The 22913-nt window shown below is 39.2% G+C and overlaps 1 protein-coding gene across 2 annotated transcripts; it reads left to right on the top strand.

Moving 5' to 3' along the window:
- Nucleotides 1-550: 550 nt before the first annotated feature.
- On the top strand, nt 551-22913 carry ppp3cca (protein phosphatase 3, catalytic subunit, gamma isozyme, a). Of its 2 annotated transcripts, none has more exons than XM_026322102.2 (13): nt 551-1242; nt 5415-5612; nt 6995-7119; nt 11261-11372; nt 13415-13560; nt 13852-13991; nt 15276-15353; nt 15440-15534; nt 15635-15760; nt 16049-16126; nt 16799-16883; nt 17824-17921; nt 21515-22913. In XM_026322102.2, the coding sequence occupies exons 1-13, from the start codon at nt 1191-1193 to the stop codon at nt 21667-21669; spliced, it is 1488 nt and encodes a 495-aa protein (XP_026177887.1). In that variant the 5' UTR covers nt 551-1190; the 3' UTR covers nt 21670-22913. The 2 variants fall into 2 exon arrangements, with proteins under 2 accessions (XP_026177887.1, XP_026177888.1); XM_026322103.2 differs by lacking the exon at nt 551-1242 and adding an exon at nt 1841-1989.

Below are 22913 nucleotides of genomic sequence, written 5' to 3'. Positions count from 1 at the left end.
CATACAGTAGTCTGAAAAATGAGGACCGTCCAAAATGCCCTCACTCCGATAGAATTGTGCACAAAATGGTAACCACAAAGATAAATGTATACACACACACACACATAACATTACTTAAATATATGTACGGTCAATGCAAATAATAGAGTACACACTGTAAACTTGTCCAAGTCGTTATCATTTGCATTGTATTGACTTTAAAGACCCTCCAGAAGTTCGTCCAGCTCAGCCAGCCCCCCGCTTCAGAAAAGACGGGCCCTGTATTGACCATGTTCATTCAAAGTAAACGATTAACTGAGTTGGACTCAGGCGAGCCAATGAACGAAAGGTGGTACAAAAATGAACGCCACAGCTACTTTAGCATGTTTCACACAACACTTGCTTTAGAAGCTTTTAGTCTAGCGTGTCTTCTGAAGAGAAGACAGGGCAGACTGTGGCCATGCCAGGAAGGAGAGAGGTTTGTGTTTGTGAACACACCCCTGACCCACGTGTTACGTTTCCATAGTCACGTCACATCGGCCCCACCATGTTGTAGGAAATCCGCGGCTGCTCCTCACTCATTGTCAGATTAGAGTTTAATCTGAGGAGGAGGATACACTGTCAAGACGCCGTCTGCATCTTAGAAGGACTCGGTGTTTATGTCTGCTAAATAAACGCGACTTTAGTGCTGCTATTATTCTTTCTACAATGCCCGGCCTGCACATAGTAGATGAAACGTCGGTCTTCCGTTGCTGTTTTTGTCTGTTCGCCGACTTGTCAATACGTTAAAATGTTAACATTAGCTGGCTGACTAGCTGAAAAAGAGTAAGTAAATCGGCTTAGCTGCTAACGGCAGTCTCCTCTAGGTAATATCCTGGTATTATTTGTTGTGGTTAATTATTACGGCGGACGGTCCCGTCTGTTTGTTCTTATTCCACAACTGAATGAAAACAGCTACCTTTTGCTATAACTATTCGGTAGCGTTAATGTTGCTGCAAGCTAGCCAGGTAATTAGCTAGTCAGACATAACAGGAACTGGAGCGTCTTCGCTGGCTAATCTTTAGTGTTTGTTCGAAAAGATCAGACATAAAACTAGTGCCCAAAAGTCAAGACGGAGGTGACGGCCTGATGTGCTAGCCTGTCCTCTGGGTAGCTGGCAAGAGAACGGTGCAAGATTTGAACCTAGAAATTATCCTCCAGTCGTAGCAAAGATGTCAGGAAAGGACAAAGAGAAACAGTCCACAACGGAGCGGCTGATTAAAGGTGAGTTTTTCTTCAGTGTTAATGTTACACCGTACAGTACTCCTGTCCTACAATCGAGGACTGCGAGTTAAAGCAAGAATTGAAAGCAGCTTTTAGCTTTTGGAAATAACTTTAGCTAAGCCTATTCTACTTATAAAATGTGGCAAAGTATGATGTGTTAGTCAGATGCCCTTAAGAATATACAACATTTATTATTATGTTTTTTAGATTCTAAAATAGCCTGATCCTTACGGACTTCCCTTAACCAGGAGATGCTGCGGATGAGGCTGAGTCAGGGCTAGCCTTTTGTGATTAGGGGTAGAACTTCATAACAGTACCAGCCCCATAGCTGTCCACTGATATATGCAATACACCATCACATAACAGGAATCAAAGAAGTTGACCTATGTCACTGCCCAGTCTCCTTGACATGTAAGGTGGAAATCCTAATTCCTAATTCATGAGGCTGTTGTTTGCTCAGTGGAATACCCAAGATCTGCTCAGGTTACCAGCAAAGCTTGACAATATGGATACCTCCGCACCAAAGTTGTCATGGATCAGTGGATAGACAGGGCACATTATATTGTCTCTGCCCAAGACAGGCAAGACAGAATCAAGCTCCTGAGAGTGACTACAACCCCACCCTTGCCGCCACCACCACCACTACTTAATGCCAACACAGCCCACATCCCTGTCTGTCTACAAGGGCACTGGAAGAGTGTCCTGCCAGGGGACTGGAATGCTGAAGTGTGAGCCAGTAGGGAGAGGGTGAGTTAATTGTGGAAAGAATCTCCCCAGTGATGTTCCCAACATGGCCAGCCACATGGTGGAGGGAGAGAATAGGAACGTGACAGGGAATAGCTACACAGAAGAAATGTAGACATGAGTAAATACAATTCTGCTTGAGGGAGGGACCCCAAATTAGTATTGGTCTTGTGTTAAAATGTCCAACATTAGTTGTTAGCCATGTAAGGCATGGTTCAGTTTTTCAAATACATATCTATAAAACTGAGAAATATGAGTGCAAAAAATCTAATGTGGACTGTTCAATATCACTGTTGCATAAATACTGGTGTATGTTGCCAGTGAGCAGCAGTCATGTCTTCAGTTTAGGTGGTGGCTGTAAGAGCCTTAACTGGTAGACTACATAAGATTAATGCTGCTCTGGTTGTGTAAGTCAATAGTTAAGCTCATTCACTGTTGAGTATTGCATTCAACCGGTGGCCCAGTCATTTTCTCATTTTATGGGATGTCTTCTTCCCAGGCTGTGTGTGAATAGAGTAGACTAACAGCTGTAGGCTACATTTGTTTTTGAAGAAATGGATTGTAGCAATGTGTTAAGGCTGACCCTCTGTGTCTGAGGTAAAATCGCAGAGAGGGCTTGTGCGAATGTATGCTAGTAGTACCACACCACATGACTGACTGACAAAGATGACAAATAGGCCTGTGGCTTGGCCATTTATCTTGCAATGGTAATACATTCACCGATAATTAGGGCAATCTGAAGTGGACTTCATGATTCATCCAGCCACAGTCTGCACCATTCATCTATACCCAGCCGCATCTTTGTTATTCAATCCTCTGCTATTGTGGTGATTTTTGAACAATAGCAAACATATTCTAGATGCTGGCTCATATCACTGTCCAAAACATTATCCTCGGTAGGCAGGATGGTAGAAAGTAGTGTCTTTGTTTCTTGAGTCGTTTGTTGTCATGCCAGACAGTGTGGGTGTTGATGCAGTGCAGCCGTGGCCCACTGTGTGTCTGTGGTTTGAGTTCATCAAACATTAATGCTAATTAGGTCAGGCAGTCTCTAATAAGAAGCCAGTCTCAGGGTGGTGTCAGCTTATTATTGAACAAAACATTTTTTCTTTATTTGGTTATTTCTTGAAAATATGAATTCACTTATCTGCACCATTCTTTTTTTGCCATGCAGTATAGCCTGTTTGGACTGAGTGATGCTGTTTACTGGCAGCCGGACATTCATTAGTATCTGTGTTTGAACAGATTGATTCAGCCTTGATTATACAGGCAAAGCCACCCAGAATTTATTATCATTATTATTTGGGGGACAGAGAAATCATCCCCATGTTTAGTTGTTTTGGCACTGAGACCTTTTATTGTCCAGCATGGGTAACAACCACCAGCCTCCAGGAAAATACTTCTAAATTTGGTCAGCATGTGTTTTTCCCAAAATGTTTTACAGTCTGGTTATGTCATGGGCATGATGTATCCTATTCTGTGTACTAATGTTTTCATGGAGTCTGCTTTTGTTTGTACTGGAGTCTTCCTTTAGTGTCACAAGGCTTTTAAGTAAACAGCCCCTGAATCTGGAAGCCCTTGCTAATAGAGGCTTTACCTAATCTCTTCTTAAGGCTCATACCTCAGCTTATAGCCCTCTTCACAGCCATGCCTTGTAGGCCTGGGAGCACTTAGTATTTTATTTATACCACACTGGTCCATCCTATGACAACTTGTTCTCAGCATAGGCTAGCCAGGTTGGTACTGTGCAGAGCAGGCTATAACCTGTGGCCTGACTAACATCACTTACTTGCTTTTCTTGAGTCAAACACCACCTATGGTTTCATTATCACAGCCTTTGTCATGTGTGTTTCTTTAAAAGCTATAAAAAAATAAGTCGACCTGCTTCTAAGCTCCAATATGTTCCTCATGTCCAGACATATACAATCCTGTGTGAGTTACAGTAGTCTACCTTGGCACTCAGACACTGCATTGCTGATTAGCATACATACCCACACTAAAAACTCATTAACTCTAAGGATGGATTTTTTAGTTTTTTTTTTAAAGGCAGTCATTTATATTCTATTATTTTTGGACACCCTACCTGACTAGTATTACACCGGAAATAGTTGGTGCCATAATGTACTTGGGGCGTGACTGTCGTTTTATTCAGCGTACAAGGTGTAATCCCTTTTACCTCACAGGCCCTGGAAGTGAGAGGACTGGGATCACACTCCACTATTGTTTTGATCGAATTCAGCTTAACGGGCTACTGTCTGCTCCTAGAGTTTGATGAACTGATGCAGCTGCTGCAAATATTATCATACTAATCTGCCTAGTGGGTACCTTGGTACTAAGTGAAATTTCAGCCTTTTTGACAGTATTTAATACATGTACAGGTCCTATCATTCTCTCCCTCAAAAAGAACTGACCTTTTGTGATGACAGTAAAAGGGTTGTGTGGGTGATGAGGAGCAGATTGCCTCACTTGGGTCAAGTGAGGCACAGGCCTTGCTCCTGTGTTGTCTTGTGCATCTTTATTATTTAGGTGTATGTATCCCATGTGTGCCAATGTCTTCATCTTGGCATTCACAATGCATATGTTCCCTCATGATTACAACTTAAGTAAATGCAATATGAGAAGCCATACATTTCTAGTGCTCCTTGTTTCTTTCCAGTGTCATCTTATATTTCATTCATATGAAATTGAAATATTTTCTTGCAGAGACACAGATCCATTTAATTGTCTCTTGAATGTATTAACGTTTTCAATACGATAAGTTATTTACTGATCAGCATGCTAGTTGAACCTTGAAATGGTAAAGAAAAGAATCTGCCACAGTTTGAGATCTCTAATTGGTTCTAATCCAGGTTTTCCCAGACTCCCCTTTAGATATGAAAACAGGAACTATTATGTTGCCAGGCATTAAGTTATTCTGGTTAGTTGTGGGTTCCAAAGTGAGTTTTTTTTTAAAAACTATTTTTGTTTATATTTTGGAAAATTGGCACCATTAAAAGTATAAAAATGTTTTTTTTTTCTATGAATTTAAGCAGCTTCATGGATGTTTATCTATGATAGACAGTGGAGATATGGGAAGTCCTTAGTTACACTGAACGGAATATGTGTTTTTTATGTTCAAATTTAACCCTTTATGACCTACTATAGAACAAGTCCACCAGAGCTTTGACGTTGAGTTGCGTAGCAGCCTTGCTCTACCCTATTTGGTCACAATTCTACAGGCATTTAAGAATAGATATGCAAATGAGATTGTGGGTATTCTTGTAGGTTTAAAGGGGTTTACTAATTATGAATCAAGACTTAAGATGTATGACTATTAAACTTTGTCTCCCCCACACACCTTTCCCCAAAACATTCCACATATCTCAAAAGAGACTTTACTTTAACCTTATCACAATAAATGATGTTGCTTTTTTTTTTTTTTTTTTTTACAGCTGTGCCATACCCTCCACAACACAAACTGACTATGAAAGAGCTATTTGAAGATGGCAAACCCAACTCTGAGCTACTCCGCAACCATCTTGTCAAGGAAGGCAGGGTTGAAGAGGATGTAGCTCTAAAGATCATCAATGATGGGGCCAACATCCTCCGCCAAGAGAAGTGCATGTTGGAAGTAGAGGCCCCTATAACAGGTAGGCTGGCAGATGCCCACTAAGAGCACAGAAGGGATCATGTACTGAGCAGATTTGGACATCTCATTATTCCCAATTTGAGTTTGTATCGCAATATAGAAAAACAACAAAACACCCTATGACAATGGTCGCTTTAATGAAGACACCCAATCTGCTGCTCTGTAGCTGACCCTGACCACCTCACAAGCATAAATGTATTGTGTATGTAAGTAATACCCTGATCAAAAGACTGTACAGGGAAGAAGAAGAAATGAGTAATTTCAAGCATAGGAAGTGTTGTGAAGTGAGTAAACACAGTGCTGACAAAGGCACTATTCCTCTGCAGCCCTGTTTCTGTATGCCGACTTCAGTGCCAGATCTAAGGGCCTGGCAGAGTCATTTCAGTCCTTGAAAAGAATTTTCTCCCTCTTAGCTGTTTTTCGTCATGGCCTCAGTCCAATGTGCTCAAGCCAAAGAGAAACCAGATATCAGGAAACTATTAATGTTTAATTTTATTCACCTTAAAAATGTAAAAAGCCATTTATACAGATTTATATGAGTATCTTGAATTTAAATAACAACCATTTGGTTACGAATAACTGAAAATGCCACTTTCACTTCTCTCTGTAGTCTGTTATTATGAGTTGAAACAGACTTTATTTTTTGTATTATAGACCCAGAGTGATGGGTATGTTGGTTGATGACCATAGACAGTCCCAGCTTCATAGCTAATATCTGTTAGTTAGCCGAGGTAATGTGAGGATAGTAACTATTTTGTATTAACTGCACTGGCATTGATAAATATTTGTAATTTAATTGCTGTCTACTAACACATGCAGTAGTATTTGTGGGGTATTTCTTGGTGCTCAGCGTAGATGAACAATTCTGTAGTGTTACATTTGTGTATCAAAGTTGATAACTGAGGCTTTGCATTAATTTGAAAAAGCCAAATCAAATTATTCTGCCTTCAGCAATAATCACTTCATTTGCATCATTTGAGCCGAACCCAAACTGTTTCCTCCTCTGCCATTCAATGAGGCAAAAACTGGTTTCTATTACTTTTGCTGTCAATATTTTAAATATTATTGCTGTTATTGCTAATATCACTCATCATCAACATCAGTAACTGTAAAGGATATGGAAAATTACTACATTTGATTGCTTAGCATTAATGATATTGACTTTTTCATCTGTTTGAAACATTCATATAATTTGATAGAAGAATTAAATAAAAAGTCTGTCCTCTGCTGCATGTGGTTCCATGTTACAATGTTTATTGATGTAAGAAACAGAATAATGTCTTGTCCAGATCATTTTTAAAAATAGAAAAATTCCTTGCTGTTATTGTCGTCATTGTTACTGATACATGAGCGATTAACAGCAGTGTGTTTGTCATTTGGCAGTATGTGGTGATGTCCATGGACAATTCTTTGACCTTATGAAGCTGTTTGAAGTAGGGGGCTCACCCAGTAACACACGGTATCTCTTCCTCGGAGACTATGTAGATCGAGGATACTTCAGCATTGAGGTAAGTTGTTGTCACAATTGTGTTAATAGCAGCAAAGACACTTAAATTACATTAAAGAATAACAAAAACACGAATCAGATTTTGGTTCTGATGATTAAAAAAAAATTAGATGGTGGAATTGTTTTATCAGAATGATAGAAAACTTTATTCAGACTGAGGTGTAACAATTCATTCACATTTGTTTCACCATTATTTCATGCTTACATTTCCACTATTGTTTACTGTACAATTTACTTTTTCATATTTTTGTAGTTTTTAGAATAACAGTCATAAGTTTTGAAAATTAAAAATACCATTGACACAGTGGTAACAAATTAAGCTGTGAATTTAATATGTTAATATCATATGTTTAAGTATACTATTACAGGACACCTCTTTGTTTGCTCTTTTTTTTAACCTTAGCTCCAGGTTTAAACTGTACTTGTGTCATGAGGTCAGATCATAATGAACTGGCTTTTTGTCAGTGTTTTTTTGACTTCTGACACTCTGCTGATTGTATCCTAGTATAGTGTATGTTAAATACGTCCAGTGCCTGAAGCTCAGATTGAAAGGAGCTGATGTAATGAAGACAAACTGGATGGTGATGTGTGTCATATCGATTGTCAGGATGGTTAACATTGACCTATGGCTGGAATAGCTACTAAAATGTAATCACTGCTGGAGAGCTGCTTTGAGGATCTTACTTCATTGCCCCTGGAACAAATGTGTTTTGCTGTCTGGAATAACTCCAAATACTATGTAGACTATGAAACTGCACTGCTAGAAATTGTGCTAGATGGCATGAAACTGTCTAGATTTAGATGACAAGCTACTGTACCATTGTGGGAGTAGTGTGAACCTCAAAGCTCACTGTCATATATTGAGATACAGTGATATGGGTATCTCCTTTGTTAGTTATGACTCAACGTCGGTGTTCTTCAATGCACATAAAACTCATATTAGTCCTGTACATATTTGAAAGGGTGGATATGATTTTTGCACTCACTGTGGAGCAAGAGGTTTCAGTGTACACCACAGTGCAGTGCATACTGATATTTTAAAGCGAAGCACCAAAGATTTGATGCATCAAAGTGTACTTCCAGCTGCTGGGGAGTACTGTTGAATATATCACAAAAGGTATTCAGCCTTTTGTGTCTGTGGGAAGTCTTACACAGTACATGTCTTCAACTAATATCACTTGAGTCAACATTGGTTGTGTCTGAAGATTACAAGCTTGAAAGTAAAAACAGTCTGGAGGCATGGAATTAAACATAGCTCTCTGTACGTCTCTAGACGGCACCTCGTCTCAGTTTGGGGCTGAAAGCTTGGGATTATATTAGCTGCCACGGATATAACACCTGGATAGCTGACTGAATCTTTGACTATCAAGCTGCATTGTGGGTAATGTAGGAATAAAGTAAATGATACCTTTGTTTGTGCTGCAATGACTATGATCCTTTTTGTTAAATACTACAGTGTGACAGGAATGCAATGCAGAAATTCTGGCAATGGTAAGGGGAAATGTCATCTTTGAATTGCAGTTGTGTTTTTCCTTTGCTTTTGTTAGGCAGTCCTAAATTGTTTATTGTTTAGTTAATTACTTGTTTGTAACACCCTGCAGACATTGTCCTTTAATGTTGAAATGAATATTAGTAACGTAGCAGAATAGAAGGATGTTGTTGAGCCAGTGTGTAAAAGTCAACAATGCAGTATGCTAACATTTTGACCACCCTGTGGGGGCTTTTGATGGCCACTGGGTAGTACACTGAGGTGGGCGAAATGCCACAGATGAAAGGAAGAGTCTGAAACAGCATAGGGAATGAAAGATTGATGCCACTTTAGGATCTGTGTCCCCAGAAGACCTTAAAAATGGCACTGTGATTATTTTTCAACACATTTATGTACAAAATGAACATTTTAAACACTTCCCATACAAACCAGGTCGATGTCCTCTTCTCCACTGGAAAAAACAGTTGAGCTTGTCTGAGCGACGCCACTCTTCAGGTTCACCGTAGTGCTCCTCCACCTGCTGCAGCTGAAGCATGGGTGTGATCACAGAGGATTGCACATCCTTCTGTCAACACTGAGCACAGAGCAGCTAAATAAAATACACTGTGTTTGTATAATATGTAGTCAAGCAATTATTATAATATAAATAAAAGCAGTGTGGAGAGATGTATCATACAGAAAATTAATCGCCAACTATTTTCATAATGAATTTATCATTTAAGTATTTTTAATACAAACAGCTTCTACTGCATATTTCAGATCAGATAAGCTGAGCTCTGTAAATTTTACACTGGGCAGTTATTATTTTTGTGACATTTTTTTTTTATTTCAATCATTGAATATAAACAACAGTTGTAGCCCTATATTGGTCTGAATCCACATATCTTATGAAGCACATTTTTCTGTTTTGCTGATGTAAAATAAGAAATCAGAGCAAAACAAGACAAACAGATGCTCTGTGTTTTAAAGGACAGCCACAGAGTTCACTTCAGCAACACTAAGACAGAGGAAAATGGATATCACGATGTTGTTACCTAGGTAACATAAAGAGTCACTGTAGCCTCTTGAAGTAGCGTATTACCTTAGCAGGCCAGCAATTTGCCAAAGTCTATATTCAGTGCATGTGAGCAATCTATTCCAATCCTGAGCTCTTCTTTATCTACTTAGAAATGTCTCTTTGATCCAACCATGCGTGTCTATGGACTAGCTGTCATAGGCTCTGCATATCCCCTATACGCACCAGGCACAGACTGAAGTGTGTGTGTATGTTTGCGTGTCTGTGTCTGTGTGTGTTTGCTGTATCTAGTATCTATATTTGCATGTTTGTGTCTGCGTCAAGGCTTGAGGTGAAAGTAGCCAGTGTCTGCCACACAAAGCTTTGTGCCATTTCCTTTGTCTGCCTCCCCCACTCGAGGCTCGAGCACATAGTGGCTGGCTAAAAGAGCAGAAAGCTCTCATTAAAACCCATGTCAGCTTGCAGGCACTCCAAGTCAGGTCCCTTTCTCTGCCTCCACACATGAGAGATCAAGTAACACCGACAGGCCCATCTACACATTTACCTACACTTCTTAGTACACCTTTCTTCCTAGCAATTGAAGTGAGCAAGACATCGTGTAGCCCCAAATGCTCCACTCTTTTATTTTTACATTGTATGTGAATACGCACCTGCTGGCTCTGGTTACCTTGGCATCTTGTTCTATCGACTTAACAGCAGGCCATGGTTGGTGCATGTTAAAAGTGTGGGTTGAGAGTGGCAGCTATTAAGCATTGAACAGAAAGCAGGTTCATTTGGATTGTAAATGCTGGTCTGTATTTTTAATAAGATCCTCTAAAATGGTGAGAATAAAACATCTTTCTTGCTTCTCAATAGAGGAGTTTGTAAAGGAAACACAAATCTTTCCTTGCTGCTCGACAGTGCGACTGTCTTTCCATGACAGGAATTCATTTGGTTCCATTTTATTAAAATCTCCTGTAGACTGTTATTGTAATACAAAGCAGGAACTGGCAGTTAGCCTAAGTTGTTTTGAGGTCACAGTCACAGGTCACAGTCTGACTGAAACATGCACAAATAAAGCAGAGACAATTGTGTAGGAATATTTGGGGGGAAATATTCATGTAACTGCTGTACTTTAGGGCTGGTTTCTGACAGTCTTCTGCAACAATGCGAACAGGGTTGCTCTGAAGCAGCTTGTACATGTAACAATTTCTTGTGATGGGCAAATCTGCTTGAGTCTAGAAACACCTAGCTGATCAATATATTAGTCCAATGTGAAAAATGTCTACCTTTCTCATTTTTATATCATTGACAGCTGAATGTCTCCTGAAGCTTGGACTGATGGTCTGACAAAACCAAATATTTAAAGAGGTCACATTGGGTTCTGGGAAGTTTAATGTTCATGCTTGGCTGTTTTCTGATGTATAGAAAAACACTGGTCATTTATTCAAGAAAAAAATCTGCATAGTTCCCCTAATACTGAGCTAATTTATTCAGCAGAGAGGAGAGAAACTTGCCAATACTTTCTTAAATGTTGACAATAATTACACAAGCACTCACTGGGCTTAGATCTTCAAGGTCTGTCGTCAGTATACACCCCTGACTGTTCCTTCTCCTTCCCTCTTCCCACATTTACTCTCTTGCTGCATGTCCTCACAGTGTGTTCTCTACCTCTGGTCGCTCAAGATCAATCACCCCACCACACTCTTCCTCCTGCGTGGGAACCACGAGTGCCGACACCTCACAGAGTACTTCACCTTCAAACAGGAATGTAAGTGCAGCGCTTCTGTCAGCCATATGAAGGCTGTACCAGTGTGCTCCTCCTCTGTGTGCCACTTCAGGTTTCAGATTTCAGACAGTGCCTTGGTGTAAGATGTAGTACTCACAGTACAAGTGCAGGTTAGCTTATGTTTCAACATAGCATCAAATAAAAACCATGTTTAAATTTGAAATATCTTAATATTGCATGTAGACTTTCATGCCAAAGTTGAAGAGTGGCCTAGAAATGGCATGCTTCTTGTAGGCAAGACATGTTGGTCAAAAAGTGTGTGTGGGATCCGAAACTCCCATCACAAAATGTGGCAGTGCATCATCGATGAAGCCTTTTCCTTTTTACGTTGCAGACAGTGAAGTGCTGTAGCATGGAGAGCAGCCAGGCATGCTGTGGATGCTTTTCAGACAGCTATGCACACTGATTTCAGTCTGTAACAGTTGAGTGTGTAAGGCTGTCTGCATGTGTGTTTGTGACACAGGTGTGAAAGCATTAGTGTTGAAACTCAGAAACAAAGACATTTTTCAGACAGGAAAGACAGCCTTGCCAGCTCTGAGTCAGTTTCCCTCAGTATACTTACACACACTCTGTACACACTGTACCACCTTCTACTTTTTTAGATAGTAGTGTTTGTTGGCAGGGTTTTCTACATTTTTTAGTCCACCCCTTTTGTATCAGTGAACCTAGACTGAATAACACCAACACCTTTTTGTATAAATCAGTACTGTTATATAGACATGCAAACTACAGCCTCCAGAATAATCATACAGTTGTATCAACACCTCTGAAACAGCTTCAGCAACAGCTGGACATTGCCACCTTAATGAAATAAGCCTTATTACAGGGCTGTTTTAGACCAAATTCCTGTCTGTCATTTTCTGCTAATCAACTGATTGATTCATTGACTAATTATTATGCAATAAAGTCAAAGTTAGGGAATCATACTAAGCTCAGACAGTGGGAATCTGGCATTTTTATGTCTAAAACTAAAATATATTTTTAGAAAGTTTATTTTTCAAATGTATCTTAAAATAGAACTGTGGTAATTAGACTTAAAACACCTCTTCTAGGAAAATCATATGCTTAAATCCTTCATTCAGTGGGTATACAATCCAAACTGTAGGTATTTGGATGGTTACACATATTTTATTCTTCAGGCTCTACATTAAATTCTCAGAGGAGAGTGTGGAGAGGTAAAAGGTTCTCAGTCTGACTGAGCTGCGATTCCACTTCCTGAAGACCAGACTGAAGGCAGAGAGACCCCACAACAAGCAAGAATTGAGGGTAGCTGTGACCTTTTCAAATTAAAGCTGAGACCTGGCACTTATTTCAAACTGAATGTGCTGAAGCACAGAGCCTGAAGAACAAACAGTATGTGCAAATACTTAACAGTCTAGACTTCACGTGGGTGGTGTATTTTGTTTTGTGCCTAAGATGAGGAAAAAGGATAAATTGTCTTATGCATGATAATTTGCGTTTTATTGAAATATTCTACATGAGTCTGTACCCAACACTTCTATATGCTATATGCTAACTACAGATACTGTGTTTTGTGGATTGTTAAAAAGGTAGAAACTCAATTTACTCAGGTTAAATGATCAAACACTAAAAATGGCTTGAATTTACAGACTTTTCTCTTTGACCTGAATACAATGCTCACTTGGCATAGTCTTTATCACTTACACTGTATTGTCAAGTCTGTGTTTTGGCTTCTCTTCCTGTTGACCTCCTCCTCATCTACTCTGACCTGCAGTGTTATAAAATGAGTTGAACTGAGATAAATTTTACTAATCACCAAAAGGAAGTTATGGCAATTCTTTCACTGTTGTGCAAGTGACACTGTGGAAACTACCTGGTAACAATCCTCGCTCCTTTTTTGGCAGAGGAGCTGAACTGCTTGTATAGTATATCCTTTTGTTGAACAAGTGGAGACAGCAGATTATTTGTGCCCATATTTTATAAAATAATTACAGATTATTCTTATGTGTGATGAGCTACAAAAATGAACCATGTTTTGTGTTAATGCCATGTGTTTACTGTAGGTAAAATTAAATACTCAGAACGTGTGTATGATGCCTGTATGGAGGCCTTTGACTGCCTGCCCCTTGCTGCCCTGCTCAACCAACAGTTCCTGTGTGTACATGGCGGACTGTCACCGGAAATCAACTGCCTAGACGACATAAGGAAAGTAAGTGAATGGCCACCAACACATGGCACTATTTCAGTACTGAAGATCTGTAAATTCATGATGGCTTACGTTTACTTACTTAATTCATGCACCCTAAAAACGTTATGTCAATGTCCCTTTGACACAAAAATGTGCTTGGGTGCATCAAAGGGTAGAAATGCTTTTTTTTTTCTACTGAAAATAAATGTACATTACATTTTATTGGTTTAATCCGCTTTTATGATCTATCTTTATCACAATGGTTTCCTTCACGCAAGTAGCCTGTCTAAACCATGCAGTGTGTGTCAACAGTTAGACAGGTTCAAAGAGCCTCCAGCATTTGGACCAATGTGTGACCTGATTTGGGCTGATCCTGGCGAGGACTACGGCAGTGAGAAGACATCTGAACACTTCAATCATAACTCTGTCAGAGGCTGCTCATATTTCTTCAGGTGTTGGATAAAATTGCTGCCTTCATCATTCTTGCTACAGCTTAACTTTATAGGGACACTGTGGCAAACAGATACAGATAACAATTTGATCTAATGTAATCAAATGATTTGGTAAAATTGTGAGCTGTTTTTTTTTATAGACCAATCTCAAACAAATACAAAAATAGTGACAAATGATAGAATAATAGTAAATAGGCTCTAGCACAACAGGTCAGATGAGGTAAGTTTATTTTTTTGTAGGTCAGAGTATTGAGGCACTTTCAAAAATGGCCCTCTCAAAGCAGGTTAACAGATAAAAAACAGATTGTTGAAAATAGGCTAGCATTAAATATGACCTTCACAAAATAGGTTACAAACACATAATGCATTCACAACAATAGGTTTAGAAATGGTAAGGGGCAGGCCGCTAACACACTGAAATCATTCTTTGGATTTCTATATGTTAAACCATACGAACAGCTTATTTAAAATAGGAAGGAACAGTATAGCAGTATTATGTAATAAAATAGAATAATGTGCAAAGGGAAGCATGTCAACATGTTTATATTAGATATGTTACTTTTACATTGTACTCTACTCTTAATAAAAATACAGCATGGTGCCAAACTGACTTTGATTCAAGTATTAGAACAATTTCACTTCTTTATTTAAAGATTTTCTAGTAGGGCTAACACAACTCTTTATACTACAAGATATTATGAGTCTGTATGACTAGACCAGTCACAGTTAACCTGGCAAAATCAGGTACTTTCCACTCTGAAGTGTAGTATTAGTATTAGTATACAGTATATGATTTTGCTTCCTGGAAGTTATGCTACAGTTTGTGATGCTAGTGTAATTTCCTGTTGATAGTTACTGTTGACTATTCCTGGTAGCATTAAGTCGTTTCTTAAGTTGAAATGATGCAAGCCGTTTTTTCCTGAGCACTGACGGTATTAGTGAGGCAATAAAAGAAAGAAAGGCAGTAAAAAAATGTTTAAAAGGCCGTGATATACCCTCATTCAGATGAGCTCATCTGCTCTCTTGCTTTCTTAATTCTCTCGTCTCTGGTCCTGGCTTTGTCCTGGCTCTAAATACTCAGCATCTTTAAACCCCAATCTTAACAGGCCAGAGGCCATGGCATGCTGACAATAAATGTAAAAGTATTTCCATAGACAAGCAACAGTTAGAGAGTCGGTCATGATCTCATTCTGTTCTTTTCATGATTTAAGTTAAAAAAGTTTTGACCTACACTAAGTGTTTTAACAGGTCTCGCTCCCTCACTGGTTTTCTTTCTCTTTGCAGTTACTCAGCAGTCTGTGACTTTTTGGTAAATAATAACTTGCTGTCAGTAATTAGAGCCCATGAAGCACAAGATGCGGGGTAAGTAGTATTTTTTTCAATAACAAATTTCCAACATATTATAATATAGAATGTGTTTGACAAGTTTCCTGTTTGTGGCTGTACAGGTATCGCATGTACAGAAAAAGCCAGACCACAGGCTTCCCTTCATTAATCACAATCTTTTCAGCTCCAAATTACCTAGATGTCTACAACAATAAAGGTTTCTGTGTTCCCCTCATTCATTGTTGTATTTTTCATGTATTTACCAGGGCTCAGTCCTTGAATTTCTCCTCCCATCTCTTTCTTCCTGTCAATCCTAGCTGCTGTATTAAAATATGAGAACAATGTGATGAACATCCGACAGTTCAACTGCTCCCCACATCCTTACTGGTTGCCCAACTTTATGGATGTCTTCACGTGGTCTTTGCCTTTTGTTGGGGAAAAAGGTATGTTTACTTAATTGGTATAATGTGAAAATAAAGCCAGTTGTCTATTATTCATTGACTTTGGAGAATATTCAGACCTAGACTGTCCCAGAAAAAGTTTTTCTCTTTTAAGACTGGTTTATGGTAATTTATGATTTTCATATGTCATATTTACATTTCATATATTTTATGTACTTTCCCTCCAGTTATGAAAAGCCATGTTGAATTCAGACCATGCCATAGAAACCCTGGCTCAAAATGGGTGTGGCACCGGTCTAAATGTTTAAAGTGGTTTCTCTCCCCCCACAGTGACAGAGATGCTGGTGAATGTACTGAACATTTGCTCCGATGATGAGCTCATGTCTGAGGGAGATGACCTATATGAAGGTAAAACTGAGCTGAAGAACTGTGCAATCAAAGCTTCACCTTCTTGATTTTGGTTAGACTGATAGACATTAGACAATGTTGTTAATCTGATGTTACAAATTGGAAAATGTCCCGCTAGTACCTTGTGTGCCTGTTGTTTTTATTAACGTAAAAATGTTTACTTATACTCTGCTGGGACTTATGCTCCTGAAAATGCAGTAAATTTAAAGATGTATGTCAGTACAGAATAAGCTGAAGGTAATGGATTGCTTCAGTATTAAAATAAATAGAAAATCTGGGCATTTGCCTCAGTTGTAGTCTATGACCAAAATCCTCCCTGGTCCTCTTTTTTTTTATTTTTATTTTTTTATTCTGCAGGTTGCTTTTTCAGTTCAGTTTTTAAAATTGGTGAATTGAAAATCTGTCCTGGCATACACGTATTTGACAAAGAATGCTGGGAGGTGATTCATATGCAGCACTTCATCATAATTCATCCTATACCCACGTCTGCTCATTAATGAGGGAGTGGTGATACCTTGAGTTCAGCTGCTTTGGAACATTAAACCCTGAGTTCATATCTCAAATGAATCATCCTTTCTTCTAACACCACAATGATTTTATACAACATATTGTTCATTTTAAGTAAGTAGTAAGAAAGTAACAAAAGATGTAAACATTCTGCACTTGTTCCAGGTGGCACCACAGCGATGCGTAAGGAAGTCATCCGTAACAAGATCCGTGCAGTGGGTAAAATGGCCCGAGTCTTCTCAGTCCTCAGGTCTGGCTATGCCATTAATGCTCTCCCTTTGAAAATAGTCCTCCATTCTCATGGTGACACTAACTGGAAAAGGCTTCTGTACAAGTTGGGGTGTGGGTCTAATTTAACAAATTGAATTGCAGGTCACCTGAGGGCCAGGAAGGAGCCAGTTGAGTGCACAATGAAGTTGTTTGAAAACACAATGTTTTCCTGCCAGGATTAATGAGCTGGCACAAGATGAGTCACGATGCACCTAGACTGTATAATGACATTAGACATTATTCCAGATTAATGCTGCTGCTGCTGCTTGCTTATCAGGCTGCTGTAAGTTGTCTAGATGTAGAGCCAGTGCATATTGGTCGATGGCTTAAAAGGATGTTTCAGACGAACAGAAAAGTCTAGATGTTACTTAGGTAAATATGTTTTTATAAATTCTTAACTGGTTTCATTCTTATTTTTCAAGATACACATTTTTTGTAGGGTGAAGATAAGATGAGAGTAATCTCAGAGGGGTAATGTTAATGTTACAATAAGTGTATATAATATAATGTGTACATGAAGTGTACATTTTAAGATGCATTTTAAAAGCTGTGGTCTCATTTCCATTGTTAACTCCAGGTTCTTTTGACACAGCAGAAGAGAAAATAAAAGATGGAAAATATGAAATGTAAAGTGTGTTGACACACATCTTAATACTGGTACTGATCCTTAAAAATAATGCATCTGCTAAAATTGACACAAATCATTAGTGACCCACTTAGAAAATCAGGACACTTGTTAGCAGTTTGGCTGGAGGCGTTTGGTGCTGACAGTCTCTTGCTCTGTCAAGCAGGTTAAATATCTCGTGGTGACTGAACTTATGACCTCTTAGTTACAGAGCAGCCTCGTAATCATCAGGTGTCTGCTTGCTGAAATGTAATCTGTGTGTGTACCCTGTGTTCTTGTTTTGTTTCTTCACTAGGGAGGAAAGTGAGAGTGTATTAACACTCAAAGGCTTGACCCCAACTGGAACTCTTCCAATGGGAGTGTTGTCAGGGGGAAAGCAGACCTTACAGACTGGTAAGTGTTTTTGATACTCAATTGCCTCGCAACTGCTCTCCCGCTGTGGGTGGGTTTTACTAGCTTTAGGGAGAGCCAGCCTGGCTGTTTCCCATTGTCTTTATGCGAAGCTAAGCAGCTAGTGGCTGCTCATGTTTATTGTATAAATGTAAGTGGTATTCGTAATAAAGCAAATGAGCACATTTCCCAAAACATTTAACTGTTTCTTTAAGCAGAAGATATTCTTGATTGTTCCTTTGTCTCTTTTACTTGAGTGGAATAGCGTACTTTGCTTTTGATCTTTACACCTACAAAAATACAGCACTGAGAACTCTATTTAATAGTCACTGAATACTGGCAGCTCCCTTGGTGATGGTCTAGCTGATATCCATTCTGGGGAGATTAGCCTCCCTGTCCTGCTAATCCCTTTGAAAGGCTCTAGATCAATGACAGTATGCTCACCACAGGAGGCACTGGATAGACTTTGACTTGAGCCCCCACCTTCTATGCAGCATAAAGTTTTTGGGGTGAACTGACTGGTCGGGGAGGTCAGCTGTCACCTGGAAGTGGCTACTGACCCACTGATCTAAAGGTCAGTTTCTGACCACACCCGCTACAGGACATGCTGCGAGTCATACTTTGCCATGCTGGAGGCTTACAGAAGCTGCAGAGCGATCGAAGGGGAAACCACATGCGACCTTTTGGAGAATGTCATTGTCCATGTCTGCTCCCATAGCCACAGGTTTCAGATCAACAAGGCTGCTTAAAACAAAAGGAGGGCAAATGATTGTATATTTGTGTCCCCTTCTTGATTCTTCACTTTGTTTTTCCCAGCCCCGGATGTAGTTTTTGAAGCTACTGCTCTACCGCTGACATTTTTGTCAGGGTGCTCACTGGCATTTGAACGCTGATTCATTCTAAGACTGTTTGATGAGAGAAAGCACCCAGTCTGCAAGCCAGCCCATTTTAAAGGACTGAAAGATTCAGTACAGGTCTTCTCACAACCAGAAATGTTTTTTCTGAGTATCACTCATAATGCAGCACCTCTTGATAAGGAGCAAACAATCACTATTCTGCATCTGTAGGCTGCTGTCTTAACACAGCACCTATTTATCTTGAATGCCTAATGTTAGGTCTTTGAGAAGTGCTACTTCATGTCCTCAGACAACTGTCTTCATGTAGACATTCAGATATTGAAATAATGTTTACACCTGTGCACTGAATAAGAAGTGTAATCAAATACAGGACATTCCAAAATGCGAAACATGAGTTTTAAAGGAGTAATATTAATCATGAAAAGCGTATTGTTCTACTACTGAATTCTGTTAATGAATATCACCATTTTTTGATTAAAGCCATGTATTTGTATGCATGAACACCTGATTTGATGTGTTACACAGCTGTGACAGTGAACTGTACAAATGCATTGTCCTGAATCTCTGTTCCCCTATTTTATTACTCCCTGCTCCTTGGTTGACCCAGAAGTTGTTCTGGTGTGCCATGATGAGGGATATCCCATAACTCTTATTTCTGCTCTGAGGGGCGAGGTCTGAAGAGTGAGGAGGCTGCTTTGAGGAGCTATAACCAAGAATACACGAGTGTGTCCCTTTACTGAAAATCAGTTTGTGGTTGCAAACTGCACATTAGGGATCAGAGGAAATGGCGTCTCACGTCTCTTAAAACATGTTTCTAGCTCCTCTGTGCTTGCTTCCTTTCCTTGCATCCTATGTGGGCGGGACTGTAAGGAAACATGCAAGGAAAAGATGCAAGTGAGTGAAACATGGATGCAATTAGTGGAATTGGGATTTACCCTTAGACTTTGAGCGTGCAGCCAAATCCCCTCTCAGTTCTCCACACCTAAGTCTGTATGACCCAAACATAATGCCACCACTATCTCAAATCTCCAATAGCCCCCCACCCTTAACGTTTCTACAGCTGCTGTAAATTTTGCATCCATAATGAGTGTGCCTTGGGTGATGGCCTATATTCTGCCATCTGTTCCCTGTTTAACACACCACGGTTTATGGTTTAATATTACTGTTGTATTTGCTCTTTCTGGCTGCCTTTCATGACTGCATTTTTTTCCCCTTTCCTCAACTCCTATTAACATAGCTACCATTGAGGCAGCTAAGGCAAAAGGTATGCATGGCTGTGTAATTCAGATCTCATGTCTTTGCTTTGTATGTACTGTTGACTCTTTAAACAAAGCCTCACCCTTAAAATTTGTACTGCTTGTTTTTAATATCACTGATTATTGTATTTTTATTATAACAACTTTATTGCTGGTTGCTCTTGCATTATCAGTGTCTCCTGGATCACTGTAAAATAGTTTATTAATAATAATAATAATCATAATAATACATTTTATTTGTATAGCGCCTTTAAAAGAAGCTTTCTCAAAGTGCTTTACATAAAAGGTTACATAATAAAAAGTTTAGGCATCACTTTTCATGTACAGGGTGCCTATCAAGCGATAAAAGAATCATAGACATGAAAAGATGAACATTACATGGTTTGAAAAGAAGATTGCATAAGAAGACAGTTAGTACAACAGTAATTACTGTTTTAGGTACAGTACAACCGTTCAGTGAGACAGCCTATTAAAATGCACTTGCAAATGTACATTTAAACAAGTTTATTTTCACCAGTCTTGCTTGAAGCAAGCTTGTCAGTGTGAAGCGGGATATTAAAGCCCATGCTACATAAGGCATAGTTATGTATTGGGTCTAACCCCTGACTTGTCCCTTGTTGATAAAGAAGTTCCTGGCTGTAGTCACAGGCTTTTCTTGCCAAGGGTGGCTCCTTTTAAGACCTGGCTAAGAAAAGGCCAGGGACATCCCCGCCTGAGATATTTTCAGAAGCTAAGCCTTTTACACCATGTGACTGTTTCTACATTGTCTGCCCCTAGTTGATTGTGGCAGTCAGTGGTTCAACAACTATCAGTCAACTGTTTAGTCAGTACATTTAGATCATTATTATTAACTATATTTAACTATATATCCATTACTTTACTGCTTATAGTGACAGTACATTTAGTAATTATCAGTGTCACAGTAATTTAGGCTCAAAATAATCATAATTAATTTAAGTGAGCAGAAGTGCATCATTATTACAGATATCTGGTTGTGCAAGAGCACCCTTGAGAACCTTGTTTCTATGACCCTAATTTTCCATATAAACCTCCACCTCAGTTGTTCATTCTCTGTTTATCTTGATAATTTAAATGCCAGATGACTATGTCTGAACAGTCCTTTACAAGTCTGTTTTTCATTTGCACACGTTTTTCTGTCTGATTTCCTTGGCTGTTTCGGGACTTCACCGTAAGTCTACAAAGTGTGAGGTGCTATTGTAGTTTGTCATACTAGTGTGTGAAAAGTGGGATTCATTGTTCACCTGTGCATGTGTTGTCTTCACTGATCATCTGTACTGTGCTAGGCTGATACCATGTTGTGTGTTTATCAATTGAAAGTCCACAAGAAATCCAGTTTGACTGGAGCTTTTTAAAAAAGAAATATAAAGAATATGGTGTACAATAGATATGGTAACAGGAATAGGGAAAAGACTTGAATATTTACATCTTTTGACAATGTTTTCTTTTCTCTCCTGCACTTCAGCTATCCAAGGCTTCTCTCCCACGAGGAAGATTCGTAACTTTGAGGAGGCACGCGGCCTGGACAGGATAAACGAGAGAATGCCACCTCGCAAAGATGGCCAGCAGCCAGACGGCACCATGATCAACACCCCCAATAAGAATGGCACTGATGGATAGGCAACAGAAGTAACACCCTCCCACCCTCACACAACCCACATCCCCTGACTCTCTAGCCCTCACCCACTCTCTCCCTCTCTTTCTCTCTTTCTGTTTCTCACCTCGTCTGTCGCCTGTACTGTAACTGCCTGTCCATCTTCTGCTCGCCCCCACTGGTGGGCAAAGGAAGCAGACACATCAGTAGATAAAAGCAAATCGAGGCCACAGTCATGGGAGAACACTTCCAGCTGCTGACAGACAAACATGATATGATATCTGGGTGAAAATCTAATCTTATTTATTAATGATTAAGATTAAATATAATAGAGATATTGTGTAATAGCACCCATCATTGAATGAAGACATTTTGCAGTTGTTCAGACATGTTCACTGAGGTCCTGACTTATATATGTGAAAATGGAAAAAAAAGAGTAACTTTTATAAATTTGAGGTGATATAGCTAGCAAAAACCCTTGTTATTCAGGAGTTGTATTCACTTTAAGCATTTTTTTTTTCTCACCATGTGTTTGGTAAGGAAAAATTGGAAGTACAGATGCTGTAGCTTCAATGGCCTCATGTTTATCTTTTTAAGACATTTTAAGCACCTGAGGATCTACATACACTGCAGTGTTTGCTTATATGTGTCAAGACAAATTATATACATATGTGACAAACTAATAAGAGAGCAGAAATTTAATGAGGATTTATAGTCTTTTCCACAAAACCTTGGAGAATTCCCAAAGATGCAGAATTGATTTTTTTTTTTCAGTATTTTTGCTTCCAGATTAACAAAAGATTCTTTCTGTATTATCGTTAGTGAATGAAGCATTTAAGATGAAGGGTTAATATTTTGTGTGCAATGATAGTTGCTGTTGCTGGCCGTCCTGTGCTGGTATGACTTGTATTCACTTGATGGCAGCTAGGATGTTCTCATTTTGCTGAACTAAAAAAAAAAGAAAAGTGATATACAATACAGTATGTCTTATTCTGTCACAACAGACAGACCTGTCAGTACTCCCACATCTTGGTTGGAAGCACTTACTCTTCTCAAACACTGTCTCACCCTGCGCTGCACATGAAGATTACAGCATGAGAAACCAGCTGAGACAAAAGGATGCGGATTCTCTCCAATCATCCATTTAGACAAAAGATGACATATTTGCTTACAAAGCAGAACTGCTGTCCATACTGTCATCAGAATAGACTGATGTTCATTATGGCCGTTTTATTGTTGAACACTAAAAAAAAAAAAAAAAAAAAGGGGG

Source organism: Mastacembelus armatus, chromosome 9 (assembly GCF_900324485.2).
Source record: "Mastacembelus armatus chromosome 9, fMasArm1.2, whole genome shotgun sequence".
NCBI lineage: Eukaryota > Metazoa > Chordata > Actinopteri > Synbranchiformes > Mastacembelidae > Mastacembelus > Mastacembelus armatus.
Note: the sequence above shows the minus strand (reverse complement) of the source record. Positions and strands in the feature narration are given on the sequence as shown.